The 19,686-nt window shown below is 43.7% G+C and overlaps 1 protein-coding gene across 1 annotated transcript in view; it reads right to left on the reverse strand.

The window, feature by feature from the left end:
• Positions 1 to 17,835, reverse strand: part of AP1S3 (adaptor related protein complex 1 subunit sigma 3) — a 66,920-nt gene extending 49,085 nt beyond the window's left edge. The window contains exon 1 of the mRNA XM_070773094.1: positions 17,653 to 17,835. Within this exon, the coding sequence (XP_070629195.1) occupies positions 17,653 to 17,763 (111 nt within the window). The 5' untranslated portion in view covers positions 17,764 to 17,835. The remainder of the gene's footprint in view (positions 1 to 17,652) is intronic.
• Between the last annotated feature and the right edge of the window lie 1,851 nt (positions 17,836 to 19,686).

The following is a 19,686-nucleotide window of genomic DNA, read 5'->3' on the forward strand; positions in this document are numbered from 1 at the left end:
CCAGACCTGACTGTAGAGCCTAAGGTCTTCCCATCATCCACACAATTGAAGGCAATCTACATATATGTACAGTGGAGACAGGACTGCTGTTACATTGCACAAGTCTTTGGAGTCTCTGTTAAATAGATGCATGACACTAGAATCCACAGTACTGCAGACTGCTCACAAATGACTACATGCAATCCCCCAACTTGGCAATTAAAATAGCCCATAGGCAGCGTGATTACTCCTCTGCAGAAGACACGTTCCAGTCAACATAACTGTGGTATGGTCAGAGGACGACATGGTTGGAATGACAACTAGAACGTGGCTCCAGGATCTTCTCTACAGTAGCCTGCCTAAAGAAGGCTCTCTTCACAGCAGCGCCTGTTTACAGGCCTCAAAAAAAGAAGACAACTTGGAAGAATTTGTGAACACATCTCCAGGAGCAAAGGTGTCTCATCTGGCCTCTTTGAGTGTCTGCTGCTGACTTCTTTACCTCAAGGGGAGACAGATGCAAGAGCTATGAGTCAGATGACACTGGAGACACTGGCACTGGTGCTCCAGCTCTTGCTACTCCAGGCCTAAGATCCCCACAAAATCTTCTGATCATCTTCTAACTTACCTGGGAGTCTTTCCTCCAAGGAGACGCGAACCTGCTGACCAACTAATATGAGTGCAGTATTCTACATGACAATTTTATTTATTGGTAAAAATGGCCCACTGCATGGCAGGCAAAATGCTGGGCACGTTTATATGCATTAATTCACATACCAAGGTGATGTACCAACATTGAAGACAATAATAATAATCATAATAATAAATTACATTGCTGACACTTAGAAGACTTTCCTGGAGTGATCAAGCTATAGATGGCAGAGCTAGGTATTGAATTCACATAGAACTCTATAGCTTGACAAGAAATGCCCGACGTCTAGGGATAATCTGGAAGAGAAAGGGGTACTGATAGACTTCCTAAAAATATATTTTGGATTTATGAGCATCACTCTAAGGAAAAAGTCCAGAAATTTTAGCAGATTTTTGAAAGGATTCTTATCCCAGAAAACTCTAAAAACCATCAGCTGCTTTGAAGACATTATTTAATGGTCACAGATTCAGTCACAGGGAAATAGTTTACATCTATTTTAATTGCCAACAGAGTAATTTCAGGGCTAATTACAATGATAGTGAATCTAGCCTTCTGCTCAAATCTCATTATATTTAGGGCCTTTTTCTATTCTTATAATGTGATGTGAGTAAGGGTAGGCAGTATTAATAAATAAATATGCATTGCTAGAGTACACCTGTTCTTTACCTGGTGGTTTCCAGCTCCCTACACAGCTCAGGGAACACCACACCACACCCAGGGCTGGCCTGGCCCATCTTAGGGTCATGGCAATTAGTCATGTGCAGAGAGGGCTGAAGATGGACTTAACATCTTCAATTTTGAACACTTGTTTCTTTTTTCATTAGATCTACCAAACAGCATGAAATTTTTTTAGGGGAGGATGCAAAAGATATTTGGGGGTCACTTTTGCAAGAAATAACCATTCTTTACATCACCTGGTAGAGAAATAGGCAATGAAAGAAAAGCACACTCTATTTTCTCATTTCTTTCCCTTGCCCAACATTTTAAGTAGTTACTTCAAATTCAGAAATCTAACCTAATTTTAGCAATGTATCACTACAAAATAAACTATAAAATCTCTGGCACCCATAAATAAATATGGTAGTTGGTGATAAAATTGATGTTTAATTATAGATCTTTCAAGCATGTTACAAAAAAAATACCACCCCAAGGTGCTTTGGTCTATTATACCTCAAAAAAATTAGAAAGAAAAAAGATGCTTTGTAAAGAAAAGTTCTTTTCCATTTCCATTTTCTTATCTTGCTACTGCTGCTGCTAAGTCGCTTCAGTCGTGTCCGACTCTGTGTGACCCCATAAGAATTTGTGTCTTTTTTTTTTTTGGTCACTCTTTCAAGGCCCAATTTTTAGCTTCCATACACAAGACTCTAGCACAGAATATAATTCTAAGTTGGAAGTATATTATGGAAGCATTCATGCTATAAATATTTGCTAAAAATATAATGATTATTATAGTTTTTCCTTAAAAAATGACCACGGATGTTAACTAGACTTATTGCAGTGATCATTTCACAGTTTATACATATACTGAATCATTATGCTATAGACTTAAAACTAATATATTATTATATGTCAGTTATATTTCAAAAAAAAAAATTACAGCAATTTGACATTGTTCCAACAACGAAGCTCATGATCAGGAGGTTCATCTCAATACAGAGGAAGTGAAAAAAATTACAAAAGATAGATTCAAGTTTTTCTGAGATATGGGCGTCGGTGTTCAATTTACCTCATATGAAAGAAAATGAACATAAAACTTTATATTTCACTTTAAAATCTTTCTGAACAACAACAACAACAACAAAGCCAGACCTTTCTGGATTGTCCTCCTGACAAATGACAGGAAGCAAATCTTCTCTGTCATTCAACATCCTCCACCAAATGCGTCCACTTTTTCTAAGGGAGTAGGTTTCTAGGAGATTTCAGTATGTGTGCGTGTGTGTGCCCCACACCCAATCCCACAGGCAGCCACACCAATCTGCTTTCAGGAACTGAAACACATCTTATTAGGATCCTTCTCACACCCCAGCTCCTCCTTCTTTCCCAATGCCTGAAATACACTCTTCACCAAACCAAGCCTATAACACCTTTTCAGAATCACCAATAAAATTTACACTTCCCCATGTACTTTGTCCTTTCCCGACTACATCTCTATTTTCAACATTCTTAAAAGAAATCCATACTTCAGGGTAGCATGCAACTTGCTTTATTTATACATTTTCCCTCCCTGTGGAATCAGATGCATAATCATTTCTGTCTCTTCTCTCTTAATCATCTCCAATTCCAAGTATAGGACACAGTTGGTATTCAGTAAATATGTACCTATAGCAAAATAATAATGCTGTGTTTCTTTCACACTTGACTTGATTGAAGCCCAAACTGCACTTACTCCTGTTCCTAAAACACACACATAAACTGATGGGCCAGCAGTGCAATGACTCCATATACAGTGACATGAACTCTGTTGGTACAGCTGCTGCACCTTCATGGTACATGACAACCCCACCTGCGGGCTGCACTTAAGACAAGCCCAGATCCTGATCATCAGCAACATAAGAACATATGGATCAACGATTTAGAATAAGGCCAGCCTTGCTTCTGAATCTGACACATGCAGAAAATAATGTATACTGGGTTTGGGGAGACAAACAATTATCTTGTAGCTCGATACAAACTGTGAGAGCCAGAAAGGATTTTTAAGATTCTTTCTCAGGCCCATGCTCACCTCATGTAACAGCTGAGAACTGTCTCCAAAGAGTTAGGTAATCTGGTAAATAAAGGTCATGGTTATTCGCAAGGCTGGGTACAGGAACCAAAGTCTCTTATCTTCCAGTCCCAACAGTCCTTCGAAGCACCACGCTCTTCTGTCTTTCTAGTGATGTTTGCCTAATGCTTCTATGAAAAAAAGATGTGGTACGTATATACAATGGAATATTACTCAGCCATTAAAAAGCATGAAATAATACCATTTGCAGCAACATGGATGGCCCTAGAGATTGCCATACTGAGTGAAGTTAAGTCAGAGAAGGAGAAATATTGTATGATATCCCTTATATGTGGAATCTAACAATAAATGATACAAATGAACTTACAAAACAGAAAGAGACTCACAGACTTAGAGAACTAACTTATGGTTGTGGGTGAAGGGGGGAGGGATAGTTAGGGAGTTTCAGATCAGATCAGATCAGTTGCTCAGTCGTGTCCGACTCTTTGCGACCCCATGAATCTCAGCACACCAGGCCTCCCTGTCCATCACCAACTCCCGGAGTTCACTCAGACTCACGTCCATCAAGTCAGTGATGCCATCCAGCCATCTCATCCTCTGTCGTCCCCTCTCCTCGCCCCCAATCCCTCCCAGTATCAGAGTCTTTTCCAATGAGTCAACTCTTCGCATCAGGTGGCCAAAGTACTGGAGTTTCAGCTTTAGCATCATTCCTTCCAAAGAAATCCCAGGGCTGATCTCCTTTAGAATGGACTGGTTGGATCTCCTTGCAGTCCAAGGGACTCTCAAGAGTCTTCTCCAACACCACAGTTCAAAAGCATCAATTCTTCAGCGCTCAGCCTTCTTCACAGTCCAACTCTCACATCCATACATGACCACTGGAAAAACCATAGCCTTGATTAGACAGACCTTTGTTGGCAAAGTAATGTCTCTGCTTTTGAATATGCTATCTAGGTTGTTCATAACTTTCCTTCCAAGGAGTAAGCGTCTTTTAATTTCATGGCTGCAGTCACCATCTGCAGTGATTTTGGAGCCAAAAAAAAATAAAGTCTGACACTGTTTCCACTGTTTCCCCATCTATTTCCCATGAAGTGGGGGGACCAGATGCCATGATCTTCATTTTCTGAATGTTGAGTTTTAAGCCAACTTTTTCACTCTCCACTTTCACTTTCATCAAGAGGCTTTTGAGTTCCTCTTCACTTTCTGCCATAATGGTGGTGTCATCTGCACATCTGAGGTTATTGATATTTCTCCCGGCAATCTTGATTCCAGCTTGTGTTTCTTCCAGTCCAGCATTTCTCATGATGTACTCTGCATATAAGTTAAATAAGCAGGGTGACAATATACAGCCTTGACGTACTCCTTTTCCTATTTGGAACCAGTCTATTGTTCCACATCCAGTTCTAACTGTTGCTTCCTGACCTGCATACAAATTTCTCAGGAGGCAGGTAGGGTGGTCTGGTATTCCCATCTCTTCCAGAATTTTCCACAGTTTATTGTGATCCACACAGTCAAAGGCTTTGGCATAGTCAATAAAGCAGAAATAGATGTTTTTCTGGAACTCTCTTGCTTTTTCTACAATCCAGTGGATGTTGGCAATTTGATCTCTGGTTCCTCTGCCTTTTCTAAAACCAGCTTGAACATCAGGAAGTTCATGGTTCACATATTGCTGATTGACAAATTTATGCTGCTATATTTAAAATGAATAACTAACAAGGACCTACTGTATAGTACATGGAACTCTAATCAAAGTTATGCAGCAGCTTGGATGGAAGGGAAGTTTGGGGGAGAGTGGATACATGTATATGTATGGCTGAGTCCCTTCTCTGTTCATCTGAAACTATCACAACATTGTTCATAGGCTATACTCCAATACAAAATAAAAAGTTAAAGAAAATAAGCTTTCATTTTCAAAACATTCATTAAAGTAATGAAGAAAGGTAACAGCAGATGGTTTCTTAGAGATACACAAGGACACTAGCCTATTCAGAGACACAATATTAATACATACACACACATCCCTTGCAACACACTTGCAACTTCAGTAACATTGTTTCTTGTCTGCTAAGAAGGCAAGTCACCTCCAAAACCATGCAGTTAAGTGAAGTGAGGTTCCTCCTGACTCTGGACAAGCCTCAAGCTACTTTTGACCCATTTCCTTAAACACCTAAGGAAGATATTTTTTTTAACTCTAAAATAAAAAGTTCATCCATTTTCGTTTTCTGGAAAGTCCCTACATGAGAAACGTCATTCTGATAATACTGGATACATTCTGATAATACTGGATAAAGAATTTCTTAGCGGGGGTGACTAGAGGGCAGAGTTAGAGATGGGACAATCAATAAGAAACCAGTTTGTTGTGGCAGACCTTCAGCAAGCCCTCCTCCAGGACTTCAATTTCCTAATACTACCTTTCTGTGTTGTCTCCTTATTAACCCTTTCCCACTCACATATATACCAGATATGCAGTCTTCCTGAAAAGCTAATGGCAGGGTCACCTGCTTTTCCAGCCTCAGCCCCACACCTGTCTCTCCCATGAGCCCCTCCCCTGTCCTCCTCCACAGAATTCCTGCAGCAATTATGTAATCTGAATGACATACTTTAGAGCTTAATTATATATTCCCATACTCATTTCGGAGAAGGCAATGGCAACCCACTCCAGTACTTTTGCCTGGAAAATCCCATGGACAGAGGGGCCTGGTAGGCTGCAGTCCATGGGGTCACTGGGAGTCGGACACGGCTGAGTGACTTCACTTTCACTTTTCACTTTCATGGATCGGAGAAGGACATGGCAACCCACTCCAGTGTTCTTGCCTGGAGAATCCCAGGGACAGGGGAGCCTGGTGGGCTGCCGTCTCTGGGGTCGCACAGAGTCAGACATGACTGAATCGACTTAGCAGCAGCAGCAGCAGCAGCAGCATACTCATCTAGGTTTGCTATGCACGCAAGAAATTTCTTCCCAACACCACAAGTTTCTTGGAATCAAGAAACAGATACTGGCGGGGTTTTCTTTTCTAATAACCTCCCCAGTTAAGAACACAAGGATTAACAGACAAAGAAGAAAAAAAAAAAAAAAAACTCTGAAAAGTGATTCATGTATTCTTTTCTCATTTATCATTTCCTCTTGACAGAGTAATCAACTTAGCGTCTATCAACAATACCTATCAGTAGTTAAATTTTGTCTTACAGTCAATATGTTCCTAATTAGATTCTCTCCTGAAGTCTCTCGGATAGGCAAACAGGCCTTTGGTTCTGTTTCAAATCATTCAAGGAGAAAAAAGATCCTAGGAACAGGGAGGAGAACGTCCAAGCAATTTTCAATATGACTTTGAAGTTGAATGAAACATTAACAACTTGGGACCCTATTCATATTTCACAGTGATGCTTATTTGATCTTGCTTAATGTGAATTTTTTTGTGGTCAGGAACAACTTTGTTCAGAAGGCTATCATTATGCTAAACTCAGCGCCCTGCATGGTAATGACCACTTAAACGTTTATTAAGGACCATCTTTTTTCTTCCTGCTGCAGCCTACTCAGCACTCATTAAAAGTCTGTCCCCAGGGCCTTTCTACCTTGACAATCATGTGGACAGTTGTGAACAAAATTTAAGAGATGGTACAACCATCATATTTTTTGAAAGTTTGGGTTCAATCTGAGAGACAGACCTGCTTTGTTATACAGTCAAGCCTCCCTCTTTCCCTTTAGTTTTGGCAAAGATTGTCAACACAGGCTAGATTTTCTGAATTCTTAAGGTATCCAAACCTTGAGGCCAAACACACTTATAAAGGTAGGACTCATACTCAGGGCACTTAGAATCGAGAACTTGTCTTCTTACAAAGAAACTGAGGGCAAGTACTTATTTCAGACACATACACTGAGTTTTTGTTTGTTTGTTTTTTATTTACTTATTTTTGGTGGTGTCGAGTCTTAGTTGTGGTACATGGGCTTCTCTCTGGTTGTGGAGTGCCATCTCAGTAGCTGTGGCATGCAGGCTTAGTTCCCTGACCAGGAATCGAACCTTCGTCCCTTGCATTGAAAGGCAGAGTCTTAACCACTGGACCACCAGGGAAGTCCTACACTGAGTTTAGAACCACATTTTTAATATGATATCATTGTACAGTGACTCTTACCTTCAAGGGTTCCCAGATGGCGCTAGTGGTAAAGAACCTGCCTGCCAATGCAGGAGACATAACAGACGCAAGTCCAATCCCTGGATCAGGAAGATCCCCTGGAGAAGGGTATGGCAACCCACTCCAGTAGCCAGTAGTCTTGCCTGGAGAATCCCACAGACAGAGGGCCTGGGCAGGCTACTGTCCACAGGGGCGCAAAGAGTTGGACATGACTGAAGCGACTGAGCACGCGCACACGCACAGCCCTTACCTTCTCCCACCTCCCCAGTCTCTGCAATCTATTTTTAAGTGTTTCCTTAGCTTTTTCCTATTTCTTTTAAAAATATCCTGGTTACCACTGATGGAATGTGTGCCAGGATTGGACTGGCTCACTCAATCTTCAGGGAAATTTAGGAAGTGGGCCCAGTTACAACAGCAAAGAGCACAGCAACCCAGATTACGAAGCCTGCACACACGGGCCCAAGGCTGGGTGCCTCAGCACATTCTCCTCCAATCGCATCACACCCATGTCCCATACCTGCCTTCAGAACTGAATGCAGACAGCCTTCCTGAAACGCTGTATGCATGTCACCCCCACAGGAACGTGTAGCTCAACATGTATATAAGCCCAAGGAAGTTCTGACACTTGAACGTTTATCTATTTCAGGCCTAAAGCAGCTTCACCTGCATAAGGAAAAGTTGCTGCCCTGATATTTAAGGAAGCCAAGGGAAGCTGTGAATGGGCAGCAGACACTAAAACTGGGGGCTGAACTATCCCCTGATCATCTGAATCTGGTTCCAGCCTTGACTAATCCTTCCTGACTCTTTCAGAGACAAGACTTCTCAATCTTGCTAGAACGTTCCACCAAGGCCAACCCGAGACCATCAGACAAACATATCTGTGCTTTAATGCTTCCGTCTGCTGAAGTGACTGGAAATATTTTATCTTATTACCAGAAGCTTTCAGAGTCATTTCAGTGAGAAAGCTGGATCACTTTTTTTCCCCTCAGCTATTCTCAATTCTCCTTCAAATGCAAGGTAAAAAGAGGGGTCCTGGAAGCCTGGCCAAGAGCCCAACTTAAAGAGAAAAGAACAAAGTGTCTGGGTGTGTGCACGCATGTGTGTGTACATGTATGTGTGTGTATATGCATCTGTGTCCATGTGTGTGTATTTTAAGGAAACTTATTCTGCTTTATTCCCAATTCCAGACACACCCAAGCTTAAGAAGTTATAAAACACGGGGAAAAATAGAGTTTTGCTGAAGAAGTAATATAAATGGAAATATCTTTGAAGTCACATTTCATATAATTTAAAAGGTATTACATTCAAATATAAAAAAACTAAAGGATCTAACAGAACACAATAAAAAGGGAATCTTTTTCAACACCAGATGCTAAAAGTTCTTCCCCAAAACAATCAGTGTCTCTAGCATACTCTTCTGGAAGTTTGCTATTTGTATGTAGGCATATGTGTGTCCTGATTTCACACAAATGGGGAAATAATGTACAGGATCTAAGCTGACAAGTGACACTATACCTAACAATCAGGCAGAACTGGGAGGGGCTAGAGAAGACATGGCATCCTGCGCCCAGGGCTCCACGGGCATGCAAACGTGACATCAGTAGCAGAAGCACTAACCTGAGGATTTAATCTACAGCAGATGCGGGGGCACAGATACGGCCCTGAACTCTCCATCCAGCCGGAACGTGTACAGGAAGTGACCAAGCGCAGTGTGAGGCAGCTGGACGAACGGCCCCACCACCTCAGGACAAGAAGGGACAGGGTGGCAGGATGTGACGGAGCCACCAAAACCAACACTGCTAGGGTCCCTGCGCCACCTGCCTGGGAAACACCTACAACTTTCACGAAGTAAAAATGAGATGATGACGAACAAATGCTTTGGGAGTATAACTCTCTTCTGTGTGCTTGATATAAAATACATATTAAAAAAGCTTACAGAACTCCCCTCACCCACCACCCTACCCAGAAAGTGGCCTCCAGGAGAGTTTCCGGGTTATTCAATAGAACTTCTGTGGCCCAGATCCAGGGCTGGTTTCTGTGGACACTGGGGCCATAGGTTCACAAAGGCACCATCCTTGATTTAATGCTCTGTAGACATCATCTTGAAATTTCCAATAAATTCTGAACAAGGGCTCCCACATTTTCATTTTTCACTGAGTGCCACAAATTATGGGCTTCCCAAGTGGCGCCAGTAGTAAAGAACCTGCCTGCCAAAGCAGGAGACATGAGATGCAGGTTCGATCCCTGGGTCAGGAAGATCCCTTGGCGGAGAGCATGGCAACCCACTCCAGTATTCTGGCATGGAGAATCCCCAAGGACAGAGGAATCTGGTGGGCTACAGACCAAAGGGCCACAAAGAGTCAGACAAGAATGAGTGAATTGGCACGCACACACACACCAAAAATTACATAGCTAGTCCTGCCTGAAACATTGCTTGTCGTAGGGCAGGTGTTCAATATATTTGTCAAATATACACATGAATGAACTTTCTTGGTGGTCCAGTAATTAAGACTCTGTGCTTCCAAGGCAGAGTACACGAGTTCAATCCCTGGTTGGGGAAGTTCTGCACGTCTTGCAGTGCAGTCCCACAAAGGGAAACTACACACATGAGTGAATTAATGGAACCTGAGGTAGGACATGAGTCTACAGATCAAACCACAGCCTCCAGGCCAATTCTGGCTCTCCCACCTGCTTTGGTAAATAAAGCTTTATTAAAACACAATCAAAGCCATTTGCCTCTTGTCCATGGCTGCTTTCACTCTGCAACAGAAGGGCTGGGTAATAGGGACAGAGACTATATAGGGCCCAGAAAGCCTGAAATACTTACAGTCTGGCCCTTTACAGAAAAGATGTTTCAGACATCTGCCTTAGAACACTGTCTCAAATTTCTCTTCCCAAATAACTGTAATAGCAGAAAAGGCAGGTAGGTGTGTGATACCTGGAGGGTTAGCCTTAAGCAACTGAAGCTTCAATACTCTGGCCACCTGATGCAAAGAGCTGACTCATCATTGGAAAAGATCCTGATTCTGGGAAAGACTAAGGAGAGGAGGAGAAGGGGGAAGCAGAGAATGAAATCCTTAGATAACACCATCAACTCAGCAGACATGAGTTTGAGCAAACTCCAGGAGATAGTGAACGACAGGGTAGCCTAGCAAGCTGCAGTTCATGAGGTTGTAAGGAGTCAGACATGACTTAGTGACTGAACAACAACAAACTAGTCAGAAACAAGCTATCTCTTAGGGTTTTATTTTTAAAGTTTATGTGAATTTTGTATCTTGGACCCAAATACATTGATGTTTTAATGCAAAAAAAAAAACTTTTAATCTACAATGAGCTGGATGGATTGTTTTTATCTCTAGAAGTCCCCCCCTTGACAAGGGTGGTTATACAAAGGGCAGACGCACCACAGTTTGCAGACCACATGTGACTTTAGTTCCTCCTCAATAGGCCCAGCATGGAAGGAAGACTCCTGGAGCATCTCACTGGCCACTGAAACTTGCCACACACCCACCATTCTTACCAGCCCAGAAGCCCTGCTAGAGAAGATACAAGGACATAAAACACAGAATCCCACACGCCTGTGTTCTCGACTGAATATAATATAGGTCTATACTCTATCACACTGAGGGACTCATGAGTGGTCATATTCTTTTTCCCCAGGCAGTTTTCAAAAACCATTTAGAGAGAGCTAGAACCCAGTTCTTCCTGTTGGGAAGTTTTCAGACTTTGGACTTTGTGGGAGATTTTTTGAAGGCCAGCTTCCTCATAATGGTCAGCCGCATTTCATTTCTAATCGAAACAATTTTCAGTACCCCCTTTCCACTGTTAAAATTCTTAAGTTATTCCATGTTAGCAAGAAGTTCATTTTCTCTAGCTACTCAGAATGCTGGCAAGACAGCTCAGTACACTTCAGAGAGGATTTTAGGGGCGTCTGCCTCTGATCTCTGTGTGCATTCTTTAACATCACAGGATTTGGGGGCTTCACACCGTGGAAAGGGAATTTCTCCTGGGGAAAGAATTTCATCAGAGTAAAACTAGATACACCAGAAAGGGAGACTGTCAGAGACGCAAAGATAGACTCCAGGAAAGAAGGAACCTCAGGGAAGCCTCAGCTCACTGGGAGAATCTCTGCGTAGTAACAAGAAAATAAAATTGAAGGAACGATTTATAGAGATGTCAAGGAATGCTAATCTTTGAGGACTCAGGAGGATTCTTTTTTTTTTTTTATTTCCATGTAGGATCTTAGTTACCCAACCAGATATTGAACCTATTTCCCCAGCACAGGGAGCACAGGGTTATAACCACTGGACCGCCAGGGAAGTTTCCACAGGAGGTTTCTTTACTTGTGTTAGGGGTTATTTTATCCTTATGTCTTAATCTGTAATAAAATAATTCATGGAACCTGAAAGGACAGATGTTAAAAGCAGCTGTGTATTTGCGGCAAATACACAATCAGCTGACCATTTCCTTCCCTCTGTTTTTAATAAAATACCACACAAAAATTGTAAGCTGTTGACAGTATTTGTCACAAAACCAGTCATGGGAATTCAGAAGTAACGATCCCAGTGAGGGGTAAATACAAGTCTCATTGGTGTTGCTGGGAGACACATGAGAAGGGCCTATTGTAGATGAACCCTCTTGGGAGAACAGAACATCACAGAGTGTCTATTCCCAAGCCCTCTACCCACAGTAGGTACTAGCCAGCAGTCAGATCACACTCAGAGGAGTGTGGTCATTACTGTTAAGAGGCTTCCTCACCCTCAAATTGGAATTTTCTTTAGATGTAAAAAGCTTTTTTTTTTTTTTTGCTTTTTGCTTTTTTTTTTGTATGGACCTAGCAGAAGCAGAAGATATTAAGAAAAGGTGGCAAGAATCCACAGAAGAACTACACAAAAAAGATCTTCATACCCAGATAACCACAATGGTGTGATCACTCACCTAGAGCCAGACATTCTAGAATGTGAAGTCAAGTGGGCCTTAGGAAGCATCACTACAAACAAAGCTACTGGAGGTGATGGAATTCCAGTTAAGCTATTACAAATCCTAAAAGATGATGCTGTGAAAGTGCTGCATTCAATATGCCAGCAAATTTGGAAAACTCAGCAGTGGCCACAGGACTGGAAAAGGTCAATTTTCACTCCAATCCCAAAGAAAGGCAACGCCAAAGAATGCTCAAGCTACCGCACAATTGCACTCATCTCACATGCTGGCAAAGTAATGCTCAAAATTCTCCAAGCCAGGCTTCAAAAGTATATGAACCCTGAACTTCCAGATATTCAAGCTGGATTTAGAAAAGGCAGCGGAACCAGAGATCAAATTGCCAACATCTGCTGGATCATAGAAAAAGCAAGAGAATATCAGAAAAACATCTACCTCTGCTTTATTGACTACGCCAAAACCTTTGACTGTGTGGATCACAACAAACTGTGGAAAATTCTTCAAGAGATGGGAATACGAGACCACCTGACCTGCCTCCTGAGAAATCTGTATGCAGGTCAAGAAGCAACAGTTAGAACCTGACATGGAACAATAGAGTGGTTCCAAATCAGGAAAGGAGTACATCAAGGCTGTATATTGTCACCCTGTTTATTTAACTTATATTCAGAGTACATCTTGAGAAATGCCAGGCTGGAGGAAGCACAGGCTAGAATCAAGATTGCTGGGAGAAATATCAATAACCTCAGATACGCAGATAACACCATTCTTATGGCAGAAAGTGAAGAAAAACTAAAGAGCCTCTTGATGCAAGTGAAAGAGGAAAGTGAAAAAGTTGGTTTATAACTCAACATTCAAAAAACAAAGATCATGGCATCTGGTCCCATCACTTCAGGGCAAACAGATGGGGAAACAATGGAAACAGTGAGAGACTTTATTTTCTTGGGCTCCAAAATCACTGCAGATGGTGACTGCAGCCATGAAATTAGAAGGTGCTTGCTCCTTGGAAGAAAAGGTATGACAAACCTAGCGAGTATATTAAAATGCAGAGACATTACTTTGCTGACAAAGGTCCGTCTAGTCAAAGCTATGGTTTTTCCAGTAGTCATGTATGGATGTGAGAGTTGGACTATAAAGAAAGCTGAGCACTGAAGAATGCTTTTGAACTGTGGTGTTGGAGAAGACTCTTGAGAGTCCCTTGGACTGCAAGGAGATCCAACCAGTCAATCCTAAAGGAAATCAGTCCTGAATATTCACTGGAAGGACTGATGCTGAAGCTGAAACTCCAATACTTTGGCCACCTGATGCAAAGACCTGACTCCTTGGAAAAGACCCTGATGCTGGGAAAGACTGAAGGCAGGAGGAGAAGGAGATGACAGAGGATGAGATGGTTGGATGGCATCGCCAACTCGATAGACATGAGTTTGAGCAAGCTCTGGGAGTTGGTGATGGACAGGGAAGCCTGGCATGCTGCAGTCTACAAGGTCACAAAGAGTAGGATACGACTGAGCAACTGAACTAAACTGATAGTTGCTTTACAGTGTTGTAAAGCTATGGCTTCCGTCATCGGTCAGTTGGTAAAGAATCCGCCTGCAATGCAGGAGACCTCAGTTCAATTCCTGGGTTGGGAAGATCCCCTGGAGAAGGGACAGGCTACCCACTCCAGTATTCTTGGGCTTCCCTTGTGGCTCAGCTGTTAAAGAATCTGCCTGCAATGCAGGAGACCTGGGTTCAATCCCTGGGTTGGGAAGATCTCCTGGAGAAGGGAAAGGCTACCCACTCCAGTATTCTGGCCTGGAGAATTCCATGGAATGTATATGCCTTTGGTCCATGCCAAAGGAATGAAATGATGTAATTTCATTCCTTTTAGTGGCTGAGAAATATTCCATTGTAGATATGTACCACCAACCAAAACAACAATACATGCTAGTTACAATTTATTTAAACCTGAGACAATAAAAATGATACATCGGGTAGGGAGGGGGACTCACAGCAGGGTCTCCAGGTTCAGAGTTAGATATCTCCACCCTTACTCTTGGCAACTCCTTTTCACTGTTCCCATTTCTCTGTAATACAACGAGATTATGATGCACATGGAAGCTTGGAATTACCCTATTTAGGAAAAGGAAGGACTTATGCTGATTCAAACATGAATTCTGATAAAGGAATAACTTTACAGTTCAGTTTGGGAAGGTCTCTCTCTCAAGTCAAGAACAAAATCACATAAAAAAATCCTTGACTTTTTTTTTAACATAAGTCTATTTTACTTTAGATAATAACATATATTATGAGAATTGGAACTGCAACACAAGAAGGTGCTTACTGATGTTTCAGAAAGGGTCACCACGAGATTCTTTCAATGGGTAATTTCCCAATTTTGTTCACAATGTGATGTTAAAAGTCACCTCAACTTTTCAGAAGCATGATGACTACATAAAACAAAGTCCACATGCATTTTTATTAAGGGTGTTCCCAAAGCCTTTCAAACTTCACCCTGTAAATCCTCACTGATATCTGCTTGGTGATGGTGGTGGTCTAAGTCATGTCCAACTCTTTGTGACCCCATGGACGATAGCCCATCAGGCTCCTCTGTCCAAGGGAAAACAAATACATAAAGCAGCAAAGTTTTAAAATCCTCCTTCTTCCATCAACACTGGCAGCCATGCAATAGTAAATTCTCCCCAGTTAAGTGTTTAAGTGCACTGGGCTCACAGCCAGTGGGGATCTCTGAAAACACAATAACCCTAGCTTTATTTCCCAAGATAGAGATTTCTAAAACAAAGGTAGGGTGCAGAAGTACAAAGCTGATGCAAACAGAACTACCCACCTATAAGCACTGCCCCTAGATGCAAAGTGTGCGAAACTTCTGCCCTTGAAATCTAGATCACTGGCCCAGTGGAACCAAGGACCATTTTCTGTGTGTAGGTACCAGTGGGATGATGTGGGCATCTTCCAGTTTCCTAGCAGCAAGAGTCAGGAACGAAGCAGAAGAAAAACAAAGCGATCCTCACTAAAAAGCCTAGAGATGCTGGGCAAAGGGGAGGGCCACTTATGCTTCTCTGCCACATGACAGTAATAAAAGATAGAAGTGACAGTCACTGAGCACTTACAATGGGCAAAGCTGGTCTACCAGCTTTCACTTGCATTCACGCACAGAACCTGCCTGGGACTCTTTTCACTCTTAAAAACTCAGCCCCAAATAATAAAAATAAGGTATTAATTAAATGAAACAACAAAGCAAAACATGCATATATATTTTTTAAAATTCAGCCCCAAAGACTTTTTGTTTAAGTTGTATTGATGTTTACTGTATTGTGAATTTAAGCACAGAAAAAATTTAGATACTTATTAATTCACTTAAAAACTATAATCAACCTGTTACACATTAACAGAAACTCTTATATGAACAGTAACAATATTTTCCAAAGGAAAAAAAAGGGGGAGATTGGCATTGTTTTACATTTTGGCAAATTTCCTTAAAGTCTGGCTCAACAGAAGACAGCTGGACTGGCCTACTGCTTTTGCATTCACTCTGCTGCACTCTCCCAGGTCAGATTAACCTTGAGAAAACATCATGTATACTCATGTAGGAATGAATGTGTAAAAGGTAAATAATACCTTTGTGTTATTATGAAAAGAGTTTTGGCCTTCTGGACTCTAAAAAACCTTGGGGACTCCTAAGTGTACCCAGACCAAACTTTGAGAACCACTGCCTTATGAGTTAGGATCAGTTATTATCTCTACTTTATAAATGAGCAAACTGGCATAGAGAGGTCAAGGCATGATCCAAGGCCATGTTGCTGGGACAGGCCAGAGCAGGTAAAATGCAAAGAGCATAATACTTTCATTTGGTTGCTTGTTGCAAGAACTAACTGAGATCACGAAGGTAGAAGGTAGAGTTGGTTATCACAAGCACTCAAAAACATCAATATCTCCCATTGGGCAAGGTCTGATGAAAAACTAGGGAAACTGCACATTTTTGATCAACTCATCATTGACACCAGCAAGAAAAAATAAAACTCCACTGCAAGTGTTGTCCAGAACTTGTACCAGCTTTCTGGATGGAAGATTTTTGCAGATCACAAACTCCAGGGCCTCATTCCATTCTTCATGAGGCAAACGATGCAGTGTGCTGCACATACGTCACTGTGTTCCTTGGGAAACCTGAGCAAGCCAGGAGAGTTGCTCCATTATTTACAGGTTCCTTTTTGCACCATGCTGTATTTACAAGGAACCCTCAACAAACAACAATAGCACCTCCAGTCTATGCAGCCAAACCTAGGAACCACCATCTGTGATCTTCTGGACCAGGAGCTCAGCACTCCGCTGCCCTCCTTGTCCATCAACTTTTGTAACCCTCGGGGCCTTCCTGCTCCGCCTGCAGCGGGTACTCAAGTGCAGAGTGTGATCACTTTTGTTCCTCCTTTGATTTGGGAAGTGAGCTCACCTGGGGAAGTGGAACTCAGTGCTGTTCAGGCCACTGCATACTCAAAAAAAAAAAAAAAAAACCTACCCTGACAGAAGGCAAGATCGAGAGGTGCTTGAAGCTATTGCTTCCATCAACTGCAACCAGGTCTCTCACCTGGATCACTGGTCCCCTTCCACTCGGTTGGAATAAAATCCAAACTCTTTAACTGGGCTTATGAGGATGTCTTATCTGGTACCTGACTACCTGTCCCACTAGAAGCAAGGGTTCCTCCTCTCTGGCCTTTGCTCTCTCTGCTCCCACTACCTGCAATGCCCCCCTAGGACTTCCAACAGCTCAGATGTCACCTCCTCAAGGAGGCCTTCGCTTCCTGCCCCTCTTTTATAGCTGCCTCTCCATCCCTGCATCCGGTTGTACTTGAGACTTCACAGCACTTACTCTCGGAAGTTATCTCGATTTTACTGGTCTATTACTCATCTCCCTCCTTCCACATCCTCCTCCTAGAAGATAAGCCGCCAACAGCCAGGGCTCCACCGGGTCCCCACGACGTCTCCGCCGCCTGGCACCGCGCCTGGCACAGACTAAGCGCTCAGCAAAAACGGTCGAATGAATGAAGCAGCGGCGCCCCGTGGCCGCGAGGGACCCGAGCTGGAGTCCCTGGTGTCCCGGGCCGGGGTCGGGATGGCGGGGTGGGGGACCGCGCGGCGCGACCGGGCTGCTCCCTTAGCCCGGCCCGGCGCGGCAGGTGCTTGGGGAGGGCGCCCGCACACACCCGCTGGGGTCCGCGCCGCCGCCCAGCTCTCCCGCACTCACCATGGTGGCCGGGCCGCCGCCGTCCCCGGCCGGCGAGGGACGAGCGCGGGGGACGCGAGGGCGAGACGCGAGCGCTGGAGCCGGCGCGGCTGACAGGTGAGGCGCCCACATCAGACCATGGCTGCTTCCCACAATGCCCTCGAAGCGAAAGTTTGCAGACTCCGCCCCCCGCCGCAGCTCTCCCTCCCCTCCCGCTCCTCCTGCTCCCTCCCTACCGCACTTCCTCCCCCAACCCGCCGCACCTCCCTCCTTCCCCTCGTCCTCTCCCTCCTCCTGCTCTTCCCCTTTCCTCATCACTTCTCACCCTCCTTTCTCCTCCCCTCTCCTCCCAGTTTCCCGACTCCCTTCTTTCTCCTCTCTCCTCCCGCCCCACCTCGCCTCCGATGGCCCCGCCCCGCCTCCGATGGCCCCGCCCCGCCTCAGCTGGCTCCGCCCCGCTCCGCGCCGCGCGGGCGGCCCTAGGTGCGAATACACCTGCGCGCAGACCTCGGCATCCGGCCCGACCTGCGGTGCGCGGAGCACCAAGGGCTCTGCAGGTTCCGCACTGAGGAGCCCTGCGCGGGGAGCGCGAAGAAACTACTCTTCTGATTCACCCGCGCCGTGAATGTGATTTCATTCATTCCGCAAACGTTGATCAGACCTGGCTAAGAGATTTCCCCAGACACTTGCGGCGGGAAGTGTCACTGGTTGTCTTCTCCTGAACCACGTAAGGGAGGAAGCATTTGGTAGACCGGAACCAGAAGCGATCTCTTGCCACCGAGTTGTTTTTTTTCTTCGTATGTGTGTGTATGTGTGTGTACAATCCAAGAACATAGGTCATTTTAAGCAGACCCGATTTTAAGAACTTTCTCCTAAGACTCCGGCGTGGACTTCCTAATCTTTCTTCTTCTCCCCTTGGTTTTTCTTAAGCCTGGAGTTGCCACCTGGGGCGTTAGAAGTCTCCAAACCCTAAGTTGTACGTCGTGTTTTTGAGTGCATTTTTATGTTCTTTTGGTTGAGTCGGTTGGTTTTACCAAATACCTAAAGAGATCTGTGACCCTGAAAAGGTTAAGAACCTTTGCCTGAGTGGTTTCTGGAAATCAAAACTGGTAAAAATCCTCAGATCTGCCTTGTACGGTGTGATCCAGCCCAGGTGACCTGGAGATATAAGCTCCATATCCCTCATGCGCTTGCTCCTTGGAAGAAAAGCTATGACAAACCTTGACATCGTATTAAAAAGCAGAGACATTGCTTTGCCAACAAAGGTCCCACAGTCAAACCTATGATTTTTCCAGCAGCCATATAGGGATATGAGAGTTGGACCTTAAAGAAGGCTGAGCACTAAAGAATTGATGCTTTCAAACTGTGGTGCTGGAGAAGACTCTTGGGAATCTCTTGGACAGCAAGGAGATCAAACAGTTTACCCTAAAGGAAATCAACTCTGTATATTCATGAAGAACTCATGCTGAAGCTCCAATGCTTTAGCTATCTGGTGTGAAGAGCCAAGTCATTGGAAAAGACTCTGATGCTGGGAAAGATTCGGGGCAGGAAGAGAAGGGGCAACAGAGGATGAGATGGTTGGATGGCATCACTGTCTTAGTGGATATGAGTTTGAGCAAACTCCAGGAGGTAGTGAAGGACAGGAAAGCTGGGTGTGCTTCAGTTCATGGGTTTGCAAAGAGTCAGACGTGGCTTAGCAACTGAAAAACAGCAAGCCACGTCCATGCATTGTTGAAGCCACATTAATCAGAGCCCTACACAAGGAGACTAGGGGATCCAGCTGGGAACCAGCAAGATACTTTCTTCGGAAGCTTATAATCTCTTTTGGCTCAACAAATAATAAACAAGTAAATAAATCATTACAAAGTAATGAATACTAAGTAGGTGAGAACATTACCAAGAAGATGAGTACAGGTTGCTGGACAGGAACAGGGGAAGCTACAGTTATTTAGCTGGGGCACCTGGGAAGGCTTCCCCCAGGGAGGTGACATGAGATGTGGAGGTGAGATGTCAGTGCACTGAAGAAAAGAAGGGGGAAAAAAAAGGATTGTCCTT

Source organism: Bos indicus, chromosome 2 (genome assembly GCF_029378745.1).
Source record: "Bos indicus isolate NIAB-ARS_2022 breed Sahiwal x Tharparkar chromosome 2, NIAB-ARS_B.indTharparkar_mat_pri_1.0, whole genome shotgun sequence".
Taxonomy (NCBI): domain Eukaryota; kingdom Metazoa; phylum Chordata; class Mammalia; order Artiodactyla; family Bovidae; genus Bos; species Bos indicus.